This window comes from Neopelma chrysocephalum, unplaced genomic scaffold (genome assembly GCF_003984885.1).
Source record: "Neopelma chrysocephalum unplaced genomic scaffold, ASM398488v2 Primary Assembly neopelma1_25, whole genome shotgun sequence".
Classification (NCBI taxonomy): domain Eukaryota; kingdom Metazoa; phylum Chordata; class Aves; order Passeriformes; family Pipridae; genus Neopelma; species Neopelma chrysocephalum.
In genome coordinates, this window is record NW_020897694.1 from 14,731,918 (window position 1) to 14,755,863 (window position 23,946).

General features: G+C 39.3%; 1 protein-coding gene across 6 annotated transcripts in view; it reads right to left on the bottom strand.

Moving 5' to 3' along the window:
• KLF12 (Kruppel like factor 12) overlaps positions 1–23,946 on the bottom strand; it is a 246,936-nt gene that overhangs the window by 163,929 nt on the left and 59,061 nt on the right. For 5 of the 6 annotated variants that reach the window (XM_027674543.1, XM_027674538.1, XM_027674540.1 and 2 more), the window contains exon 2: positions 16,474–16,537. The exons of the other annotated variant lie outside the window; for it this stretch is intronic. In XM_027674543.1, coding sequence (XP_027530344.1) covers positions 16,474–16,494 — 21 coding nt within the window. In that variant the 5' untranslated portion in view covers positions 16,495–16,537. The remainder of the gene's footprint in view (positions 1–16,473; positions 16,538–23,946) is intronic. 6 annotated transcript variants of the gene reach the window in all.

Genomic DNA, 23,946 nt, shown 5'->3' on the forward strand with positions numbered 1-23,946 from the left:
AATTTAGGTGGGAAGGCATCTCAGGAGTCTCCAGTCCAAACTCCCACTCAAAGCAGGTGAAACTCATGAGGTCAGAGCAGGTTGCTCAGGGTTGTGTCCAGTCAGGTCAGGTCTTAACAATCTCAAAGAATGAAGATGGCACAACCTGCTCAATCAGGCAACAGCCCCAACTGGGGGGAAAAAAAAGGGGTTTTCTCACACCCAGCCTTAACCTCTTGCTTTCAATGCATTGTCCCATTCTCCCACCACACACAGCTACAAACTGTGCAATACCCCCAGAGCCCACTCATCCTGTTGGTTTTTGCCCATCTGACTGTGCATCCACCCAGGCTGTAATAACTGTAACAGACACAAGAACATTGCTGGAGACGCTAATGAAAGCCTTGCAGAAGCTGAGGTGAATGGTGTTCAATTTCCTGCCCTCAAGCATTACTCCAGTCACTTCACACTACAGATGACAATCAGGTAGGTCAGGCATGCTTTATCCTGGGTAATTTCACGTTCACTGTTCCCAGACATCTTCTCTCCTGCCCAGAATCTGTTGCCAGATGACTCACTCTATGATTTATTTTAACATGGACCGATCTGTAGGGCCTCAGATAGCCCTTCTGGATTTTTCTGAAGAGGAGCACACCGTTTGCTATCATCTAGTCATCAGGGATCTCCCATGGTCTCCAGCACCTTTCAAGCATGGTAAAGAAGGGTGCCACAGGGACATCAGCCAGCTCCCTCAGTACCCATGAATGCAGCCAGGTGGTTCCCGTGGGCTTGTGTGGGTTGAGTCCTCTCAGATAATCACTCATTCATGACTGGTGCTTCTGCTTCTTGAATCTTGTTACTAACCACAGAGGTCTGCGAGAAGGCCATGCAGGTAAAGGCTCATACAGAGAAGGAAAGTACCTTGGCCTTGTCAGTGTTCACAGTCAATAACTCAGCCACTGACCCATATTTTCCTTGCCCAGCCCTTTGCTGGTGTAGGGGTAGTCGCTCCCGTTGTCTTTAACATTCCCTGCAAGTCTGAATCCCAGATGAGCTTTGGCTTTCCAGACACCACCCCTTTGTGCCTGCACGGTATTTCTGTGTTCATCCTTTATAGCATGTCTCTGCTTCCACCTCCTGCTAACTGGGACCCAAGGGTTTTGCACTGGAAGCCATGACATCACCATAGAGAGAAGCTGGTCTCATGACATGTCTGCTTGTTTTTGGATGAATTTCCAGCTCATCAGACAATTGGACTTTTCTACAGATTTGTTTATGAAGAGCTATCTATCAAGCATGAAAATACAGACACAATCTCTGGCTATGGAAATATCTGTGCCCTAGATTTTTTGCAAACTTGGAAGATGTACTGGGGCAATACTACCACTCACAAAACAGCCTTGCTACCTCCTTTCCCTAAGCATCTGTTATCGACTACTGACAGAGGAAGTAGATAAAGTAGATGGTCATTTTCTCTAACAGAAAACAGTTGCATTCATATTTATGCCTTTTCTTTAAGTATAATACATGTCAAAAACATATGAAAGTTAAACCAGCTCTAAATCATAGCATTCCAGTCTCAAGAGTCGCACTCCAGAATGAACTGACATTCTTCTGCCAAGTACCTGGTACAGATCACTGCCAAAAACGGACCTCAAGCTAGGTAGGCCACTATGTTCTGCAGTATTTCACTTCCTAACATTTATTCCAGAGAAAAATGAGATGGTCAGCACACAGCATCTACAGCTTAGCATGGACTTCAACTAATACCTTCAGAGCCTCTTCCTTTGTTCCCCTCAGTCACTACTCTATCGCTGAAAATGCAGCATGTGCATTACCGTTCTTGGCTAGTTTCATGACTGGTAAAAGTAGCACCTGGCAAAGCCCCAGCACACTGCAAGTTACTGCTATTCTTAATGAAATACACAGAAGTATTACACCAAGCTATACAATAAAACTATACAGTCCTACCTGCTTTTGAACTTCACCTTGCATCAGAGGTGCCCTTTACAAAAGCATTTGATAGAATTGTGTGTGACTGCTAAACATTCCCCGTTGGGTCTTTAAATCCTCATTAGTGTTCTTTAAGTCCGAGCACCTGATTATACATTGTGCAGCAGGAAGATCTAACAAAGTATTGTGATTTGTAGCATCCTTTTTATAACTTAGCATCGCGATCCCTTTAAAATATATGGTGACCCTACCCATGTCAAGGCTTTTGAGGAATAATGCACTGAGATAATTGGTTGTTTGGCATCATACATAGTCTTTAGAGCACGTGTCAAGCCCCGAGTCATACTAACATATTTAACATTTCTCATTAGGACATAAAAAGCAATTGTGTCTGTATAAATCACATATTTATTCCAAACACGTGGTATAGTTACACTGTGTAAAATGATCAAAACGATTTCCTGTCCACATTAGCTATGTCTCACATAGACTAAAATGCTTTTATTAGATTTACTTTGCACCACAAGAACTGGATGGGTTAAGCTGCTCATATTTTTAAGCAACAACCTCTGTACAGACATGCAATGTTATGTGTACTGCATCTCTCTGAAGATATCTGGACCACTAACATTAATAATATGATAAATTGCCTCCATCATTACTCTGGATGCTGAAATTCAATAAACATTACTAAAATATTCTGACCACTAAAATCACAGCCGTGGCGGCTTCAGGAGCAGTGTTTATTAGACACTGAATGATGCTGGACACAAATCTGGTGAATGATTCCCTCAATCAATGCAGAATGCAATCACAAGAATGCTTTCCACTTGAAAGCTCATGCCAAGTCACCAGTTCACAAGTAAAGTAAGGAAGAACTCTGAGAATTCTTTCAGGAAAATATATTTTTTTGTAAAAATCACTCCTCATGGGACTTAAGTTTGAAGAATCTGTGCCAGGCACCCAGCTTATGTTCTGTAATGAAAAGAACCAAAGCTATGTATGTCACCGTTGGTGCTGTTTCTTAAGACATCCATCCCCTGGCTCACCACAATCAAGACAGAGTTTCCATCCAACATTTGTGTGCATGTGTATGCCTTATGTATGTGGAGGTATACTTTATATTGTCTGAAGACATTAATAAATTCATAATTTCAAGTATTACAGAAAAAAGCTGGGTAATTCTATCACCTGTTTGGTGGCAGGAATAGTAAGTTATCCACTCTTAAGTGAAAATTGTGAAACTCTACCGTCATTTATTTTTAAGTTTAAAATAGTCTCCAAAAAATTCAGCTGGGATTTTCTATTTTTCTTTTGTTGTTTGGAGGTTTTGGTGGGTTTGTTCTTGTAATTGTTTTGAAGCTTGGTTTGGTTTGGTTTTTTTTTTAAGTAATGACAACTCTGAGTGGTCATTTGCCTGAAAAAGAACAGAACTCTAAATTTATTTGCAACCTGAAACAATAATTGCAAAATCAGTGGATGAGATCTATTATTTTAAAACACAAATTAAGTATTAACCTGAATATACCACAACTGGGAAGAAAAAAAAGAAGTCATATCCTCAACTCTGAGGAACTACCAGACTAATTCAAGAGATCACTGTTAATACTTTTATTACTACATCTAATTATCAAGTCCTGTAAAACCTTACTCAGTCAAAACAAGCTTTTAAAATGGGTTCCCAAACAATCCTTCTCATTCTGCCATAAAAATGCTTTAGTGTCAGACATAAAAAGGTTTATGCCTGGATTGGATAATTTTTGTTGAAATTTCGCAAGGTGGATACTACTAAGTACTTCACATGCTCATCACGTTGAATGGCCTACAAAGAGGTTAGTAACGTGACCATGCAGGACAGAATCTTGGCTGACTATTTGAAACATTCCTCAGGGTTCAAAGCAGTCCAGCCTAATGCAGGATGGAAAGGCCCAGCTTCATGTGCTACTAGCAAGGAATATGGGTTCAGCAAAGTGTGATAAACATTCTTAAGCTGCCATCTCAGAAAGAAGTGAAGGAGGCAGACAATGCCATGGTACAACAACACAAGCAGCAGATGCTTACTCGTTTCTTCCTTTAAAATTTGTATAACTTGTAAAATTTTCCAACTGAAAGCTTCAGGGTATTTACTAAATGAACAACAGTTTTAACAAAATAACCACAGTCATGCTAGCCAGCACTTATACACCTTTGCAAATGCAAGGGTATCTCAGCCACACATGGAAAAACACCTTTTTTTTCTGACTTACTAGGTATGTATGAACTTCAAAGGAAGTGTCCCACACCAATAAACAATGCTGGTAAACTGCTAACAATGGATGAGGAGAAGGCTGAGGTACCCAACAACTTTTTTGCCTCAGTCTTCAAAAGCAACCTCTCTTCCCACACCTCCTGAGTGGATGGACAGCAGGATGGGGACTGGGGGAGCAAAGTCCCTCCCACTGTAACTAAAAATTAGGTTCATGACCCCCTGAGGAACTTGAATGTATGTAAGTCTACGGGACCCGATGAGATGCATCCCAGAGTCCTGAGGGAACTGGCTGATATATTTGCCAAGCCACTCTCCATGATACTTGAAAAGTCATGGTAGTCAGGTGAAATCTGAGGTGACTGGAAAAAAATGAAAAATTGTACCCATCTTTAGAAAGGGTAGAACATGATTCTGTGAACCATCAACCTGTCAGTCTCGCTTCTGTGGCTGGGAAGATCATGGAACAGATCCTCCTAGAAGCTGTGCTAAGGCACATGGAGGACAGGGAGGTGGTTCAGGACAGTCAGCACAGCTTCACCAAGGGCAAGTCTTGCCTGACCAACCTAGTGGCCTTCTGTGATGGAATGACTCCATCAGTGGACAAGGGAAGAGCTACGGATGTCATTTATCTGGACTTCTGTAAAGCCTTTGACATGGTCCCCCACAACATCCTTCTCTTTTACTGGAGGAAGATGGATTCAATGGGTGGACCATTAGGTAGATAAGGAATTGGTTGGACAGTCTCATCGCATGGTCAATGGCTCAGAGTCCCAATGGACATCAGTAATAAGTAGTGTTCCTCAAGGGGTCTGCAGTGGAACCAGTGTTATTTAGTATTATCATTAATGACAGAGAGATCAAGTGCACCCTCAGCCAATTTGCAGATGACACCAAGCTGCATGGTGCAGTTGACATACCTGAAGGAAGGGATGCCATCTAGAGGGACATGCTCAAGAAGTGGGCCTACGGGAATCTCATGTGGCTGAACAAGACTAAATGCAAGGTGCTGCTCCTAGGTAAGTCAGTATCAAAGCAGGCTGGGGGATGAACAGATTAAGAGCAGCCCTGATGAGACAGGACAAGGGAGGTGATTCTGCCCCTCTACTCCACTCTCATAAAACACCACCTGGAGCACTGCATCCTGCTCTGGGGTCCCCAGCACAGAAAGGACATAGACCTGTTGGAGCAAGACCAGAGGAGGGCTACCAAGATGATTAGAGGGATGGAACACTTCTCCTATGTGGAAAGGCTGAGAGAATTGGGATTGTTCAGCCTGCAAAAGAGAAGGCTTCAAGGTGACCTAATTGTGGCCTTCCTGTACCTGAAGGGAGCCTACAAGAAAGATGGGAAAGGGACTTCTTACAAGCGCACGTAGGGACAGGACGAGGGAATGGTTTCAAACTGAAAGAGAGTAGGTTTATATTACCTATTAGAAAAAAAATTCCTTACTGTGAGGGTAGGGAGGCACTGGCACAGGTTGCCTGGCAAAGCTGTGGATGCCCCATTCCTGGATGTATTCAAGGCCAGGCTCGATGGAGCTCTGAGCAACCTGGTCTAGTGAAAGGTGTCCCTGCCATGGCAGGGGGGTTTGAACTACATGATATTTAAGGTCCTTTCCAACCCAAACCATTCTATGATTCTGATTCTGTGTAGGCAAATACTGATAAGTCACTTATGTTTGGATTAGAAATGAGAGAATTCTCTCTGATATAAATGTACAAGCATCCCAAAGTAGGGGAAGTTGTGAAGAAGCAGGGCAAGAGGAAGCTGTCCTAAAACCTGAACAGATACCATAACTCTTCAGAATCCTCTTCTGTGTCACAGGGTCTTGTGCTACATAGCTACACAGTACATTGTAAAGACTGGAGGTTGAAATGAACTTTTCCCCTTGACTGCCTTGCTCATATCATATTTAGGATTTTACTGCTGTTTGGGGAACAGTTACACACACTTTAAATCACATTTGCCTGGTGTGATCTTTTATTTATTTACTCTAAAGATACCCATGTGGGTGGAAGAATTTCAGTGTTTTAAAACACTTTCTGATGCAAACAACTCTGTCTTTATAAAAGATCCCTCAGACTCTGATTCCACCAAGCTACAATGTGGACAGACCCCAGCAAATATATGCCAACAGCTTATAATTTTGGTGCCCTCCCTTGCATACTGCAGCAGCTTGTACTGATACAGACTTATGACTGGACAGAAATAACATGTTTATTAGAAACCCAGGTAAAAAAGAAACTGGCAAAAAGAAAAAAATAACTTCCTACATCAACTGATAAACAATAAATGCTATCCAGTATCCAGAGTAAATCTGTCAGAACTAATTCCAGTCTGCATCCTGGAAATAAGAGTGGAGCACAGCATATCTAGCAGATTGACTAGGCATTGTCAATCATGGCTGAAATCACAAGTTTTTTCATTAACAAGAGCAGAAACTCATGGAATACTATATTCATGAAATTATGCCTTGTTTTCCAATAACCTGGTTACACATTGGGTAAATCAATGCCTTTTTTTTCTGTGCAACATTGTGTGAATTACTTGCCCAGGCTCTTCTAAAAGAAGTAACAATTGACATCAGGTTAACACAAAAGGATTCTTAAGCTGCATATAGTTCACAGAAACCAGAAACTAAGGACATCATTAACTCTTCTGGAAACTAGCTATGCCTAAAAGTAAATCTCTTCCTTCAGGCCAAAGTGGTAAGTAGCCTTGATCATTACAAACTTTTGCTGCAGATCAAAGAGCAATGGCACATTTATATTCAGAGTAATGTAATAGTCAAACTCTTGCTTGAAGCCAAATAGATGGTTGAAAAGCACACAATAGGAGCTGGTGTTACTACCATCTACACTTAACTATTCTACTTTTCCAGTGTTTCTTTGTCCATTTTCCATGCTGAGAAGATATCATCAGCTAAAGTAGAGAAACAAAAACTTCCACACCAATCAAAGTGGGTCAACTGGTTTGAGTAAATTAAATCCTGAAACCTTTTAATATTAAAGCTTCTTTCCAACATATACCTACTTTGAAATTAGGAAGGTTCTAAAACTTTTGAAATTATTATCATTACCACTATAGAACTACACAGTAGGTAAGCTTGGTTTATAAATGCTTTCCATTTATTTAAATACACAGCAGTTAGAATAATTATCCAGCCTGTTGTGAGAATGTTATATTAAGCCATGAATTATCATCTCGTACTATATTTTTACTACATAAAAGACATTTTCAGAGATGCATGTTGCTTGCCCTTCCTGAAGAGCTTTCAAAGTCTTCAGTAAGACGGTAAGATGGCTAAATGGATTCATATTATTCTAAAGAAAGGTTTGGCTCCTTGTACATGAATAGCCAGGATATTATGAACTCTCTTCATATAAAAAAAGATTATCCTTGCTTTCTGAAGAGATTATTAAGGCAATTCACTTGTTTTACATCCTGTGATAAAATAAAGTCCACTGTCATACCCCCTGGAGCTCCTGTATCTCATCCATTATGTAAATCTCCAAAGAGTAGTTCAGCAAACATCATCTCAGTTCCACTGCACTTAAGACAACCTACACATCTAAGTTCATCTTCCTAAGACCAACAGAAACTCCTTACTTCTTAATTTGCAAGAGAGATTCGCACTGTCATTCCAGAATCACCAAAGCCCAAGCTCATAAAATTTTAAATGAAACTAAGATTGAACTACAAATGTTTGGGTTTTGAGCATTGTACCATCTTCTCTTAAAAAAAAAAAAAAAGAAGAAGAATAAAGCCAAGAAAAAATAATGTTTTGAATCTTGCTATTTCTAGGACATCTTTTATGATGTGTTCAGGTTTTGGTGGTTGAGGTTTGTTTGGGTTTTTTTTTATTTATTTTTCCTAATAGAAAAACTGAAACACTTCTATATTACTTAAAAATTAGGCTTTTGTTTTCACTTGAGCTATTCCCACATGTCCATCACAGCTGACTGCAATCACAGCTGCAGCTGACTGCTATCAAATTGAACAGCAAAAAACTTTCAGTAAATAGCAAAGTTCAAAAGAAGGTGACAGCTTCAAAGCAGAAAACTTGCCCCTTCCGGACTCATAACCAAACCTCTGCACAAGAAAGACTTAATGAATCACCAGGAGCACACATGAAGCACCATGTGGGAAGTGTAAGAGCAGGTCAAGATTTAGATTAATATCAGAAGCTTATTTTCCCTTTTAGACACATGTCCTTGGATATATGAAATATCGTATCCAGTGGAATCATTATTCAAGTCTGCTAGCAGTGGATATCAGTATTAAAATAACTATCTTCTCCTTACATGCTAGCTACTGAATTCTAATATATTCTTCTAAGCCTTCATATGAGAAGTGACAAATTGCCATTGTTTGACATTATTCTCTCCATGGCATGTCAAAAATACTAAAATCCAAATGCATTTATTTCTACTACTAAATTCTTACCATCCGTTATGTAGGAAAAGCAAAACAAAAACATATATGTAGTATTTCAGTTTCAGCGTATCTTAATCAGCACCACTGTGCAGATCAAAAACTACGGGTTTTCCCCTTCTCATTGCAAAGTAAAGATTAACTCTAAAACACAGTTAGCTGTGATGCTTCATGATACTGAGAATTAATACCCCCCGCAACAGACGTACCCTTTTCTCCATGCAAACACCTACATCTTTTTAACTAATGACCAGAAACAGGTCATTATAAACAAGCAGAAGTAGCAAGTTCTGTATATCTCTGTTGTAAACTTCTTTTATTTGATAGATCATGCTCAACAGAACTGAAGATTACTCCATTTCTTGGAAACCAAAAACCTGAGAGTATGAATTTAAAAATTTTTCTCCCCATTAAGTACTTTGAAAACTTGTGTCATACTTCTGAAAATTTGCACATCAAAATGGTCTTGCCAAATAGCTTTGAAATTAAATGCCTTGTGCTTCCCTCTCTGGAGTAGTATAAACTTAGTCATTATCAGAATTAGTGTAATTGTTCTCTAAGTGCTCCAGGAATAAAAGGTGAAATGAGCCTGGTGACTGCTCTTTCATTCCCAAGAGAACATGCCACAGCAAACCAGTCAGGCTGCAAGAGCAGGAATGCCCAGGGGTGCTTCAGAAACCCAAGGGCTGGAGAATGAGTCCAGCAGCGTGGAGCCTCGTGTACTCACAGCATCTGCACCAGTACAGCTTACATGCAAAGGAGAGGTCTTTTCTTTCAGGGAGGACACAGAAATCCCATGGGACACAGAAATCCCATGGGAAGAACTGCCCTCTGGAGATTCCTACTGCTGTCTAGTGGAAGACAGGAGCCTTCAGCAAAATGACTGAAATTGAAATGGGCAAATCAAGGCTTTTGAGATCTAGTTCCCTGTGGGCTACATCCCATCACTTATGACTAGTCCCCAAAAAAGGTATCAAGGTTGAAAGAGGAACTGAAGAAACTGGTTTGAAACAAGACAATGGTTTGAGAACACCAAACCAGGTTTCTTGCAAAAGTCGTCCAGCTTGAGCAGCCTTGGGCCATGCCATGAGGTGAAATGAAGTGTGCTGGGCCAGGATATTCATGGAGGCATTTCCTGACCTAAGCTAAACCAATAACATGGTCATTTCACTTCCCAGTGTAGCCAGAACCAAAGAAACGGTCACACCAAAATTTCTCACCTAGATCTTTGGGCTGCTTCCATCATTTTATTTCATAAAGCCTACAACACAAATTTTGGAGACAAGAGGCAGTGGCATCTGTTTCTGCTGCATCCAAGATGCAGGAACTCTGCTTTTAACATATCCCTCCCTCCCAGCAGTGGAACATCAACACACACCGCATTTCCAATATGAGAAACAGGAACCAAGGGCATCTATGTCCGTATTGTAAAGCAATTTGTTCTTTTATGCTCAGGGGCTAGCTTTTGCTAACTCTGCTCTCAGCTCTTGCTAATATCTTCAAGATGAAGTTGTTTTTTTTATTTTTTTCGCTCCCAATATGAATTAAAAAACACACAAACAGAAAACCTTCAATCCCACAAAAAATATTAAAACTTTAAAAAACAAAGCAACAGTTACAGGAGGACTGATCACAGGATGCATTTAAGCTCCAAATGACTTTAATCAAATGAAGTTATCATACACCAAGCCTTACAAACAACAGCAGTAATACAAATTAGAGATGCTAACATGTTTACTAAATACAATCATAAAGGGATATCTATTAACTGTCAAAAGTAGTTTAACAGGTAATCTACAGCACTGAGTTATGTCAGTAGGGGCTGAAGGAAGCTCTTAGACACAGCTTATATCTACATCCACAATTTACAACCCACAGACCAACATCATCACCTATCTCTCTGGGGAGAAGTGATCCAAGCAACACCAGCAAGATCTATCTTAGCTTTACAATGACATTTAATAATTTTAACAACTTCAACTGTGAATAGAACATTTTAAATACTCCACATTTTCATCACATTTTGTCAATTCTAGACTAACTACTCTCCTGAGAACTGCACTACAATGTGGGCTGCCTTACTCCCCCACACATCACCTCACATGAAGGTTGCTGCCATCCTCTTTTATGCAATTCTTCCTATTTCAAAAAAATGTTTAATAAATAGGATTTTAATTCAAAAATCAATGCACCTGAAACATTCCACAGAAGCTCCAAGTAGAGCAGAAGTCTGTTCAGACACTGGGATGCAAACCCTGCACAACCACTGGTGAGCCAGAGAAGTTTCTCCCCATTATGAACAAAGCCTCTTGGGTAGCTTTGCTCTTGAAAATACAACTTTATTTATTATATAATAAGATACCTGTAACTATTGATTTTAAAACAAAGCTTGAGGGATTTGCAGAAGATCAGGGTTTGACAGGGAAAGTCTAACCCACGCGCCTACTATGCCCTTCTGAAGTGTGAGAGTGCAGAAAGGCCACAGGTATCTTCAGGTAGTAAAACAACACTTCTAAAATATATTGTATTTTTTATATATAAAACTTAAAAGCAATGGCTAGGATTCTCCATAGATGTTTTCCCCCGATCCACACTAGCTGCAACAAAATACTAAATACCCTCAAAATCATAACCCAATTTGATTTAAACTCGGTCAGTTCACAGGCCAACCACTAAATATGATTTACTCCTAACTCCAGGTGTATGTGTCACCAAAACAGTTAGAAAATTAATGGAATGGAGCCAAGACCCAGGATCCCTAAACAAGAAACCATTTAGGTTATGAAAGCATCTGTCTAGCAGAAATGAAGAAAGAAGCTGTGTAGAACAAATTTTGTACTGCTGTTCATAAGAAAAGTCTAAAAGGAACGCCAAGGTCTTTCCAGAAATCATTCCATAACTCTACAAAGGCAAAGGGAACAGGAACAAGCTTATATGCAAACATATCAAGCTGAAGTGGTTTGTGGCAGGTATCTTAAATGCCTTTTTCTCTTTGGAAAATATCAGTGTTGGAAATAACCCCAGCAATTTTTCAGGGAACTGGGGATCAGTTCCAAATTCACCCCAACCTGCTCGCAGCAGGGCTGAGCTGACAGTGACCAAACCTGGGGGCTAACAGTGCACAGCCCTCCAGCACCCAATGGAAAAAGACTTGCTCCCAATGGGAGCAAGAGACAGCACAGTATGTGGCAGCTGATGTAAGAAACAGAAAAAGAAAGAAAACCTCTGCTGTTCCTCCCTTTCCTGAATATAAGGTTTGAGGAAAAGCTTTCCTCCCACTCTACAGTTTCAGTGTAACTTTACATTTTTCTGTGACAGCAAGTAAAAGCAGATCTGTCCTATGAATATGACTAAGCTCCAGATAACAAACTGACTGCTATCTATTTACATTGTGAAATACTCATTAAAAATCAACCACCAATTGACTGTTAAGGGACCCATTTTGATAAATGCTGGATAAGAGATGAAACCAAAAGAACTTCACAGTCCTCCCCGCCTTGCTGAATGGGGCCAGTCATTTTTAAGTGGTCATTTGTTACATTGTTTTATCCAAAAAATTTATAATCATAATGAATTGAGAAAAAACATTAAACTACAATCTCTTTGCCTGAGAGTAATCTAAACTGAAAAGCACATGACAGAAAAACAGATTGATGGTCTGTGCAAAATAATTCCCTTGTGATTAATATATTTTATCATGTTGATGTTTCTAGTCATAATTATATTCCAAGAATCCACTGAATAATGCCAGACATGAAAGACTACGTAAGAGCAGCCACTTTTTTTCAAGAAAAACTGCATTTGTTTGTAATACAGAGGGGAAAATTGACAAGAAAAACCAAACATGTAACCATACTGTTACCAGTATTCTGCCTATGCAAATAAAGACATAAAACTTCCTTGAAACACTTTCAAATACATTAAAAAAAAGTCATTTTTATAATGACCAGATTTTAAAATCATGAAAAAGTAAAGGCTGAAAGTCCAATGAATCCAAATTCCACAGAAAACCAGGGTAGCTCTTCCTCTCATCGGAGGATCCAGGGGCTTGCCCAGCCTGCAGTGGAGCATGGGGTTGTTCCTCCCCAGGTGCAGGACTCTTCCCCCTTTGCTGAACTTGGGGAGGGCCCTGCTAGCCCATTTCTCCAGCCTGAAGAGGCCACCCTGAACAGCAGGCTTGCCCTCACGATGCCAGATGGTCACCATCCTGCAGCACCAGGCACGCAACCAGCAGCGCAGGGGTCCTGCATCCCTCCATGTCCAGCTCCACACAGGAGACAGAAGGTGAAGCAAGGGTACATTAGAGGATGGGAGACTGCTGAGACAGGGTGAGCTCTGGAGAGATCAAGAAACACGCCTTTGTATAGAGTCCCTCCCTCTAAACAGCTGAGCTAAAGTTGGCTGTTGGTTGGTGGTTTTCTTTTAAAGAGATGACATACAGGTTGCAACATTTGTGACACAGCAAATACTTCTCAGCCTTATCACATACAAAATTAGCACGCATCTCCTAACACCATTGAATTCAGTGTTGTTTATAATTTTTTCAGCATTCAATCACTTAGAACATCATTAAGCCTGATCAAATGAACTGTCCAGTGTTATTTCTAAAAGCTGTTCATGAAGCCACAGCATGAGTGGTGTGACTGCACCCAAGGCCACTTGCTAAGTACAAACCAGATGTGCTTTTCCAATCGGAACAAGCTTTTTTCCCCCTTCAATTTTGCTCTCTGACTCCTTTCAGTCCTGTTTACTTGGTTCTGGATTGATGTCTTGATGTTTATTTTGCCCAGAACCTTTGGGCTATAGTTCTCTGTCAGTTACCCATTTCCTTACCAGCTCCTACCCAGGTCTCATCTCCATACACCCAATGCAATCACTGTAGCCTGAAGAACAGACTTTAAATATCAGATTCAATAAAGAAATGAACCTCTGAATGCAATTGTCAGTATTATGGAATACACAGAAGCATCATAAGCTGCGTACATTCAGTACACATGTATGCTTTCAGGTTTATTTTTGCATATTTCTCATTTTTCATCTAACCTCATTTTATGGGACAGAAAAAAAATATGTTCATATTTCCTTCATTAGTTGCATATACACTTAGATATCATATTTATACAACACCACATTTACATATATTACGATAAGGTCCAAGGCAGACCTAAATTTTACCACTATAACACACAGACAATGCAAACCAAGTTGTTTACACTCCCAATGACACACCAACATATTCATGTTAGCAATGGAAAGCTTTCAGAACTTGGTTAGTAAAGCAGCAATAAAGTGAAAGGCCGAGGCAGGGTGCCGGCCAAAATCCAATCTCTTTCCTATTGGAGCAAGAACTTTATCAACTGATCTTAACAGTGATCACAGAGAAGCCCTCTCCACCTCTATTGCTTAAGCTTTCTGTAATCATTCTTCCCAGAAAAGGAATTTTTAGCCTCAGACTTTGAATGCCTCCATATAACCACATTTTTCTTCTGATCTGGTGATATGATTTAATTATGGTACTTTCCTAATATAGAAGATTAACAGCTGTATTCAGAGCCCTGCATTTGCAAATACTGCAAACAGAAAAAATGTAAAGAAGTAACTCAGTACCCTTTTCCTTATCTGCACATATTTTGAGCAGCTTCCCCATGATTATTGTGGGATGTCATCAGAAGGGCACGAGAGAGTGAAACTACGGCTTCACAAGGAAGAGGTCATCCTGTTCTCCCATTCCTCCTTCCTTGATACTATCACTCTATGTTGAACCAGGAAAGTAAAAGCAGAGAGCGGAACAGAGACACAGAGCTAACAGCGATACATCTCATGCAATTACACTCTTTCCCAAGGAATTTGCAGAAAGGTCACGAGTCCAAGAGATTTTTACTTTTGCCTTATCTGGAAGCCCTTCTTCCTCTGCATAGACTCTGGGTACAAAAGCCCCTCAAGAATCTGACAAACCCTTAACTTTTTCTGCCCTGGTGTCACTTCCCAAACCAAATACCTAAGACATAGTCTGGCCCAGTTTCTTTTCAATTCAATGCAAAATATTACAATGCTATGGTAGTACTGCTCTGTGCTGTCTTCTGGACAGCATGAGTTGTCCACTGTAACATAATGATGTCCAGAGATAGCTTACAGATAATTAGTTTGGTATTTTTCATCCTCTCGCACTTTCTGCCAGTGAAGTGCCTCCCTGAGTTTGTACATATAGGATTTTATGACTGCATTTCTAGAAGATGTAAGGTTTGGGTGGTATCAGTTTTTCACTCTGCTATTCATGTGCAGAGATCTTGCTCTGTCACGATGCAAGCCCACCTCAAGCTATTAGACATCAGTATGGACAGCAGCCGCTGACACGTCAGCAATCTAACCAAAGAGAAATTCCTCAAGATTTTGTGCGCTGATTTTAGCAGGCAACAACTGCTGGCTCATATGTGGCCATTTGGACCCCTGACCCTACAGAAAAAACATTACTGCACAGCTACTAATACCACTTTGTCTCTATTAGGGTTTAAATTTGGCTCTGAGAGGCTAGGTGTTTTCTGGGACCTGCAGTCTATAAAGCAGATGTTCTATGGATGCTTCTGAACTAAAGATTGTTTCACTGGCTGTTATTTCAGGAGACTGGATTCGAGGACACAGACGATTCCATCAAGTCTCATGCTGCTTGTGAATTTGGAGGTCACTGGAATCAGCATGCCTACTACCTGTGGTGAACACTAAAGAAGTTTACCAAAGAAGGAATTAAACTCTTCTGTATCCAAGTCAGTTGTTCATAAACTGTAAAACTTCTGAACCACTAAAAGACTGATAAAACCAGATTATCACTAAGATAAATAAGAATCTGTCCTCCTGAACTACTTTGCTAAATTAACAGAACTACAGACTTACATTTCCTGTACTGAACTAATCCTCTGATTTTGGAAAAAAAAAAAAAATCTGGAGTTTTTGGTGTTTTTTTGATTGTTTCTACCCCTGACTGGGATCCAGGGGTCGACAGAAGCTTTCTAGGAAATAGGTTTTCCACAACAACATATCCCTCCTTGAGTAGTAGAGTTTCCATAAGGCCTTATTTAACCAAGCTGCTGTGCAGCATCCTGCTGGACCATGACCTGCATCCCTCTGTACCACACCCTACATTTGTCATTACAACTCATTTGCTCCAGTGCAAACCCACAGGCACCATCAGTTGTGTTTAAACAGCCTTGGCAGGAATTGGCTAATGTAGCATCCCAGCCAAAGTCTATCCTTCACAGTCACCAACAACTCAAATTGGCAGATGTCAAGGCTTAGCGTATTTTATCAACTTAAAAGCTGAAAGTCAGTAAAGCATGGAGGTCCACTAACAGCTTCTTCCTTTTTAACTAGTGCAGAAAATGCATACTGTACAACAGCCTTCTCTCTATCACAAGAAAACAAAGCACCAAGATGCTTTCAAAGAGATCATATCCTGTTTGCCTTCTTAAAGAGTATCTCTCAATGTGGCAACTGAGTGCCACTCCACAACATATTAAGCTTCGTAGTCAGTAGCTCTAATGGAAGACAATGCCTCTCTCATTCTCCCTTCATCCTGGCACATAATAATGAACACTACTATGTATCAGCCCATCCAAACACTTGGCCTCAAAGGAATTACCTATTTCCTTAACGCACTACTGGGTTTTCCTCTGAACATTCAGGTATTGACAGAAAACACTGCATTAAGATACAGTTGTTAAGCTCTAGTATTCTCCTGTCTGAAAGACAATACAGCATATGAAGTTCAGACTATTTATTTAATCTATTGTTTTATAATACAATATAAAATTTTGATGATAGCATTAATACGTATAATGCATATGGTTGCAAAAATGTCAACCAACTTTTATGGCTTTCCTCTTCATATGAATATTCAGTCATCCATTTGTCCCAAGATCCACTTCAATCCTAAAAAAGAAAATATTAAATAATTTAACAGATGTATTTTCTTAGAAGTTCATTTATTTCTCAAATATTATTGTATATGTAAATAAAAAAAAAATCTAACCACAGACATCTGTTCCACAGTAAAACAGAGGTCAGAAGAATTGTAAGTTTATAAGCACTTTAAACAAATATGACCAAAAAAAAAGTATACTGGAGAAAGCCTTATGTTTTCTCTTAGCTCATGATTTTAGTCAAAGCTCTCAGTGTCTTTAAATTCCACGCTGCTACTTGAGCGTGCTAAATCCAACTGTTTTAATTAGTCTTCAGAGCCCACTATATATTAGTATCCTGCATTTGTAAAGGTAAATTCTCCATCAGTTACTGAGTGCAAACACTGCTAGTATTTCAAACTGTATTTCCCAGAAATACTACGCAAGATCTGAACAATAAGACGAAGTCCAAGACCATTACGAAATTTGAATATGTATTTCTTTAAATGTTTCATATAGATACATGATTAGTTTAGTTATGAGGGCCACAAAAACAGAGGGTTGGAGCACTTCTCCTGTGAAGACAGGCTGAGAGAGCTGGGGTTGTTCAACCTGGAGAAGAGAAGGCTCTAGGGAGACCTTATAGCAGTCTTCCAGTACCTAAAGGGGGGTACAAGAAAGCTGGAAAGGGACTTTTCACAAGTGCACACAGCATAGGACAAGGTTTCAAACTAAACAAGGAGAGATTTAGATTAGATGTTAGGAAGAAATTCTTTACTCGGAGGGTGGTGAGGCACTGGAACAGGTTGCCCAGAAAAATTGTGGATGCCCCTTCCCTGGAAGTGTTCAAGGCCAGGTTGGATGGGGATTTGAGCAACCTGACCTAGTAGGTGGTATCCCTGTCCATAGCAGGGAGGTTGGAACTAAATGATATTAAAGGTACCTTCCAACTCAAACCATTCTATGATTTTATATTAATCTATAAAAGAAAAAGCACATAGAGATTTAAATACTATATTATAGTTTTAGGAGGCTCCTTCAGGTTTAAGAAAATATACACATCCATTGGTCCAAATTTTTTAAAAAGCCTTGGGGGGGGTGAGAGCTTCAGATGTCAAAAATTTAAATAATAGTATGCCCTTAAACCTCTTACCAGAATATGTGCATGTATCTGGAAGCAAATGCTACTTACATATGCCTCTTTTAATAATGGAAATGGTGTGAAGTCAAGAACCTAAATCTGCTGTCAGAGTTATTATAAACAATCTGCTGTTATTTTTATATCATTCAAAATAAGGTCATCCTTCAAATAGCAGTAGAGCATCACCTGCCTGATTTTAAACCACATTCCAGTATTTCATTACTGTTGTATATATGACAACATGACAGGTTTCCAAACACTACACAAACTTTAACACTGAAAACAAGACAAGAAGCTTTCATAAGATCATAAAAATAGTCCACTCATATACCGTGCTACTATCATACTAACTAAACACCACACACTTAAATTTTATTTCCAAGAAAATATTACATTTAATAGAAAAAAGTAAGTTCCAAATATTTGTGTGAATCATAAAAGGCTGCAAAATCACCACGAACACTGACCAAACTAAATTTAACTAAATAATGTAGAGGCTGAGAGCATGCTAACTGATGTAGACCATTTGCCCTGTCTCTCACGCATCTTGTAGACTGTCTTTCCCTTTTGTTATTTCATCTCCCTTGGCATTACTTGGATTGCTTCAAAATTTTCATTTCATGAAATAGATCTTCATTATTATCAGGGTTTTTTTCTTTTGATTTGTTTTTAATTAAAGAACAACCTTTGAGTTTCTAGTTGCTCTTTTCTATGTGCTCATGTCCAAAAATGGGACAACTGGACCAGATTTTCCACATCCTTGACTTTTATGATGTGGTCAACTAACCCGAACAGGAAATTATTTAGTCATCAAGGGTTTTTTAAATTAAATGTAATGTATCCAAAAGCTTCATGGAGTCTCTGTGAGAGGAAGACAGAGTTTGACCTGTAATTGTTTCCAGTTCTCCAGGTTTTCTCATCATTACTCCTCTCTCCATGCACACAGACACACATGGTCCTACCACACAACTTAGCTTCAGTTACACACCAATGCCGGAGTCCTATTATGTTACAGTGGCTATGGTGACACAGCAAACATGGGTGTGTGTTTCAGAACTGCTAACAAACCACTATCCAACCAGCCACAGCTGCAGCTGGTTTTGAATTATTAAATTGCGTCCAACACACCTCCTCATGGTAAAGCTACTTCGTTAGCAATGACAAGTAAATGGGTTTTCTTATTTCCTCTCTTCAGGTCTGCATAGATTAACAAGCACTGAATTTCCAAAATCCTTGCACCATTGGGGTGTTCACCTCTCCAGAAGGGCTGTCAGGCTAGAAGAGCCTAAGATTAAGAGTAAACCGTTCATCTGAAAATTATGTTTAACTAGTAATTTTGCACATCTTTGGCCTGATTTTCAGAAGAGTGGGGAAAAGCTTCAACTTCAGATGAAAGGACTTTGAAATGCATATGAAAAACAGGACCATCCATCCTTACAGATCTAGTGCATCCATTCTGTCACGTGTGTCACCACCATGAAACCTGCTTTGGACTTTGGTTTTCAATATGTTACTGTGAAAACTCAGTTTCTACTATCAGAAATATGAAAGCAGACATTGAAAGTACAAGCACCTTCCCTTTGCATCAAGCAGGTTTTATACTAGAAGAAAATCTACCCAATGAGACAACTACACAATATTGCTGATTTAAAATCTTTAGGTCAAAAAGGGTCTTTAAGTTATCACTGAACAAAGTGTCTAACAAATAACCAGTTTCAACCAAAGAATGAAATCTAAGTACCAAATACAGAATTATGTCCACTGCCAGCTAAAGACTAACCATTACCTTAAAATAGTGTTTTCAGACCCCAGGAGTTTATAAAGCTTATGAATGACACCAAACATTAGACTCCTTCTCCTACAGCAAGAGAAAACCAAATAAATTTCAACACCTAGTCCATTTTGAAAACCTGTCTTGATCAGACTAAATGTCCTGTGAGTCCCACCCTGACCAGCATGCCCATCCACTGGCAGACCTGAGCAAGACTCATGGACCAGAGCAAGGCATATATGAAGAGTTTTGAGACAGTCATGCTGAGCATATTTCTAGAAAAATAGAGGCCCCTATGTGGGTAGTTACCCATATCTCTACAAATAGAACATTTTTCAACATATAAACCTGTATTAATTCATTTAAAAAACAAGTCCACACCGGTATCACTTTCACTTCTCTTTTACATACCGATAATTTTAAAGTAAATTCATGTTAATACAGTTACAAATTACTCCTTATGCTATTTTTACCCTTTTCTAGTTCAGATAGATATGAGAACATACATTTGGAAAAGACCAACTCATTTGCAAAGTTGAAGTCATTTGCTGAATCAGGATTTATTAACTTTTACCTCTACAAAACAAACCCCTTATTTGAGCATAACCATGTTTCTTAGTCACCTTCTTACATTATTCATTTTAAAGTATGCACTTTTCTCCTTGAAAGCCCTTAAACCTGCATTTTGACTTCTGCAATCCCTCTCAAAGGCCCTGAGTCACACCAAACTTTCCTGAAGACAGAGAATGACTTCTCCCTAACTCACAAAGACCACCCTGACCAGCAGGTAAGGCAGGATCACTGAAAGCACAGCTTCAGCACCATTCCGAGACAAAGGAACACAGGTTATCCTCAACCCAGTGTTGAGGATAGCTACCTTATTTATAATAATAGTAGATACATACTTGTCCTTTTCCCTAAGTTCCTGATTCTTGCAAGGAAATTCATAAACTCTATAGAGCAGACATTCTGCAGAAGCTACAAATAAAATATGCGTGAACCACTAGCTACAGATCCACAACAGTCCTTGACATTTAAAATTGATAAGGTACAGAAGATGGTGAAATTCAGTGCAGCCCTGCACTGAATTAGCACATCCCAAACTGTACTTCAACTGCCTACCTTTCCAGACCTGGGTCTAGTCCCCAGGATCTTTGAAAACTGACTGCCATGTACTACTGTAACTGAAACTAGCCGACGCACTTTGCCACAAAGTTGTCTGTAAAAAAAGTTTAAAAATTTTAAATTCCAACATAAGGCACCGTCCCACCAGCAGCCATCACAAGCTGCAAGATGAACCAGGTAATACAGCCTAAAACACATTCAGGTTAGGTTAAATGTAACTGCTACATATTTTATAGACCTCACAGGACCAAAGGATCACTTGCTATGCATTCTGCTATTTACTAAACAACTGCAATCATAAGGGTTATTCTGTCCGCAGCTAAAGTTTTTGCTAGTATTTGTGATTACTGTTCAAACAAGGCAGTTACTTGCTTCAAGAGGTCAGCCCTCAACAACATCTTTGTTGCTCTGCAGTAACATCATAACAAAAATACCTTGTTGCTCAAAATAGTTCAGAAAATTAACTTAATGCTTCAACTTCTGGTTTTCACAGATATTTTAACAAAAGAGAAGCAGGAAGGCAGAGAGTGGGATGCTTGTTGCTAGGTGATACCTAGTTCTCTTGAACTCCTACAGACTGAAATATTTATCCAGACTCCCACAAAAAATGACATCTAGCATAGAGAAAGGAGACACACGTACTAAAGTATATCATGATTCAAGGTAAGAAGCAGCAGCTCTGCTACCAGCTCAGTCACTAAGGCAGCTAAGATGAGGAGAATGCAGTCTGGGATGGGAGTGATGCAGCTCCTTCTGAACACGTACCCCAATTTCAGCTGAGCCTTATGGGATGATACCTCCAATACATTTACACCTAACCAGAATGATCTCAATGCCATTGGGATCACAGCAGTGCAAGAAAATGTATCCTCGGCTCACCTGACCATATAGCGATGGTTTTGTTCTGTTGCTTGGTTTTTTTCCCAAAACCATTATACTCTGACAACAGGTTTCCATAAAAAAAAGCATGCAGTTGGCCAAATGCAGATGAACAATTCATTAACCAAACACACAATCTTCACTCCATTTTCCTCGCCCTCCTCACTTTAGAAGGTTTACTCCATGACTAAACTTTCAAGGAGTGTTTACACAGTTTTACAGTAAAGGCTTAGAAGAATAAACATGATTCTTTACAGGGTCTTTTATTAGACATTAATGAATTACTCTTAACTGAACAGTTTCAAAGATAAGTCCCAGACCTTCTGAGTCTTCAAGATGAATTCCAAAAACAATTTGTTCTCCCTACAACTTAAGGGTCTGGTTTGACAAGAATATTAGATAAAGTTTCAGAGAAAGATGATGTCTTTCAGTAATACCTAAAAACCCCTGCAACTGCATCAATGTACACAAATGAAATTAGAAAGTGTATGTGCATAATGATGCATTGTAAAGTTAGAAAAGGACAGTTTAACTCTGGAGAAGTAGTGGAGTCCTTAAACGATTTATGTAATAAATCTGTAGTCAGTCTAGAAGAGTGCAATGAATTGCAGGGAGCAGAGGAAAACAGAGCAAATCACTGCATCTTCCTTGACTTGCTATTCTAGAAGTAGTAAGCTTTGACACTCAGCTGTCTGAATGGATAGCTCTGAAAGCTTGATACTCCCTTCACAACTCTAGCTTAAACAGAATGACATTGTTTTACATTAGATCTAAATAAAACAAATACTGATTAGCACAGTCACACTTCACTTTGGACAGCTTCTCTGACATACGGAAATGTTCATGTTACAGTACACACAGGCGGCACAAGGTCTGCTAGTTTGCCACCTTCTCCTCACACACAATTCAAACTCACACATTAGAGTTACTATTTTATTTACCAGCCTGTGCACAAAGTCAAAGGACTCAGTAAGCCTTTTGCTGTTACAAGAATTATAACTTTACTATATACACACACATATATACATTTATGTGTATATTAATATAAAAACATGTACTTATTCAGTCACAAATTTTTGGTGAATGAATTTTTAGTAAATAATAGTCTGAAAGAATCTGCTTAAAGCATACTTTCTAATGTATTATTCAAAACATAGGCTTTTCAGCCAAGCTGTTAAATGTAACTATGTTTCTGAACCCATAAAGAAGTCCAATTAAAAAAAAGTCATCTTTTCCCTTACAGACTTTATTTTTCCCCGACCTTCTTCAGCAAAACAGTGTCTATTACTCTCCAGATAATGATTATCCAAGATTCATTCTCATAGGGGCTTATGAACATCTGAAAGAAATTATAAACCAGTAAAATTTAAAACTGGTTATATCTAATTGCAAGTTGGGATTATGTATGTTGTGTTTCTACATTTTGTTTATACTTCAGATAAAACAAATGTGATTAAATGTACTAAAAGTGAAGTCAAACTGAAAATGAAAAGTAGGGTAACCCCACAGGAAAATTGCTTGTGCTTCAAGTAGGATAAGAGGGAAGAGACTTGCCAGTGAGTCTGCCACATCATCACAGGGGGGAAAGGGATAAAGACCAACCTCTCCAGTAGATCTTCCATCATCGGGAGAGTAGATTGTCACTACAGATGTTGTACAGAAAAAGACTTCACTGTAAAGGTTTCCTACTCTTATTTTGCCCTGACAATATGGATTAGCATTATCAAATGCTATCACCCACTCCTCCCTACTGGTTTAATGCCTTTACTGAAACAAGGTTTATGTTTAGTCCAGAATCAAGCCAGCTTTTCTTGTGGTACACGCAGCAGTACTTACTCTCTCTTCTCAAAGCTGCAAACATAATCTTTTACATTCTAACCCATTCAAACATAAAACAAGGGTTTTCATTTTCTGTTAAGAGGCTGCTGAATCCCAGAGACTGCCAGAAGAACAAGTAATCCCTGCACTAGTATGCAGTTATAAATGAAATAACCAGAGCTTAAGAACCAGTTTCTTTAGGAAGTCAGTGGAGCATCCATTTCCATGTGGACTGTGCACCTGATGTTTCTCTGCGTGATGGCAACCTCCAGACGACCTGATCTAAGGGAAGGTGGATGAACTCCTAAGGCCTCATGCTACAAAGTCCAAAGAAATGAGCACAACTTCATTGGACACTTGTGCCAAAATCTGCTCTTGGTTAACCCACCTGTAGTGAGCACTGCTAGGTGCTAGTGACCACTAGTGACAACTAGTGGTTTAGCCTGCAAGAAAGTCTGAAACTCATAAATGTCTGATTAATGCTACCCTTATGTGTCTTAGAACTTTGTAAAGAGTCTCCTCATAGTTGCCTTCAGAGGGAACACCAGGACAATGGAAAAATCAGAGCAGGAAGAAAAAATGTAACGCTGTTTATATGTGGTAGCTTATATAAATCCTGGCATGTTTTGTCCTTTTAGACTGTACAATGTCTTGTTATAAAAAAGTTAAGAGAACAGCACTAACCACCATCCCACTGTGGACAAAA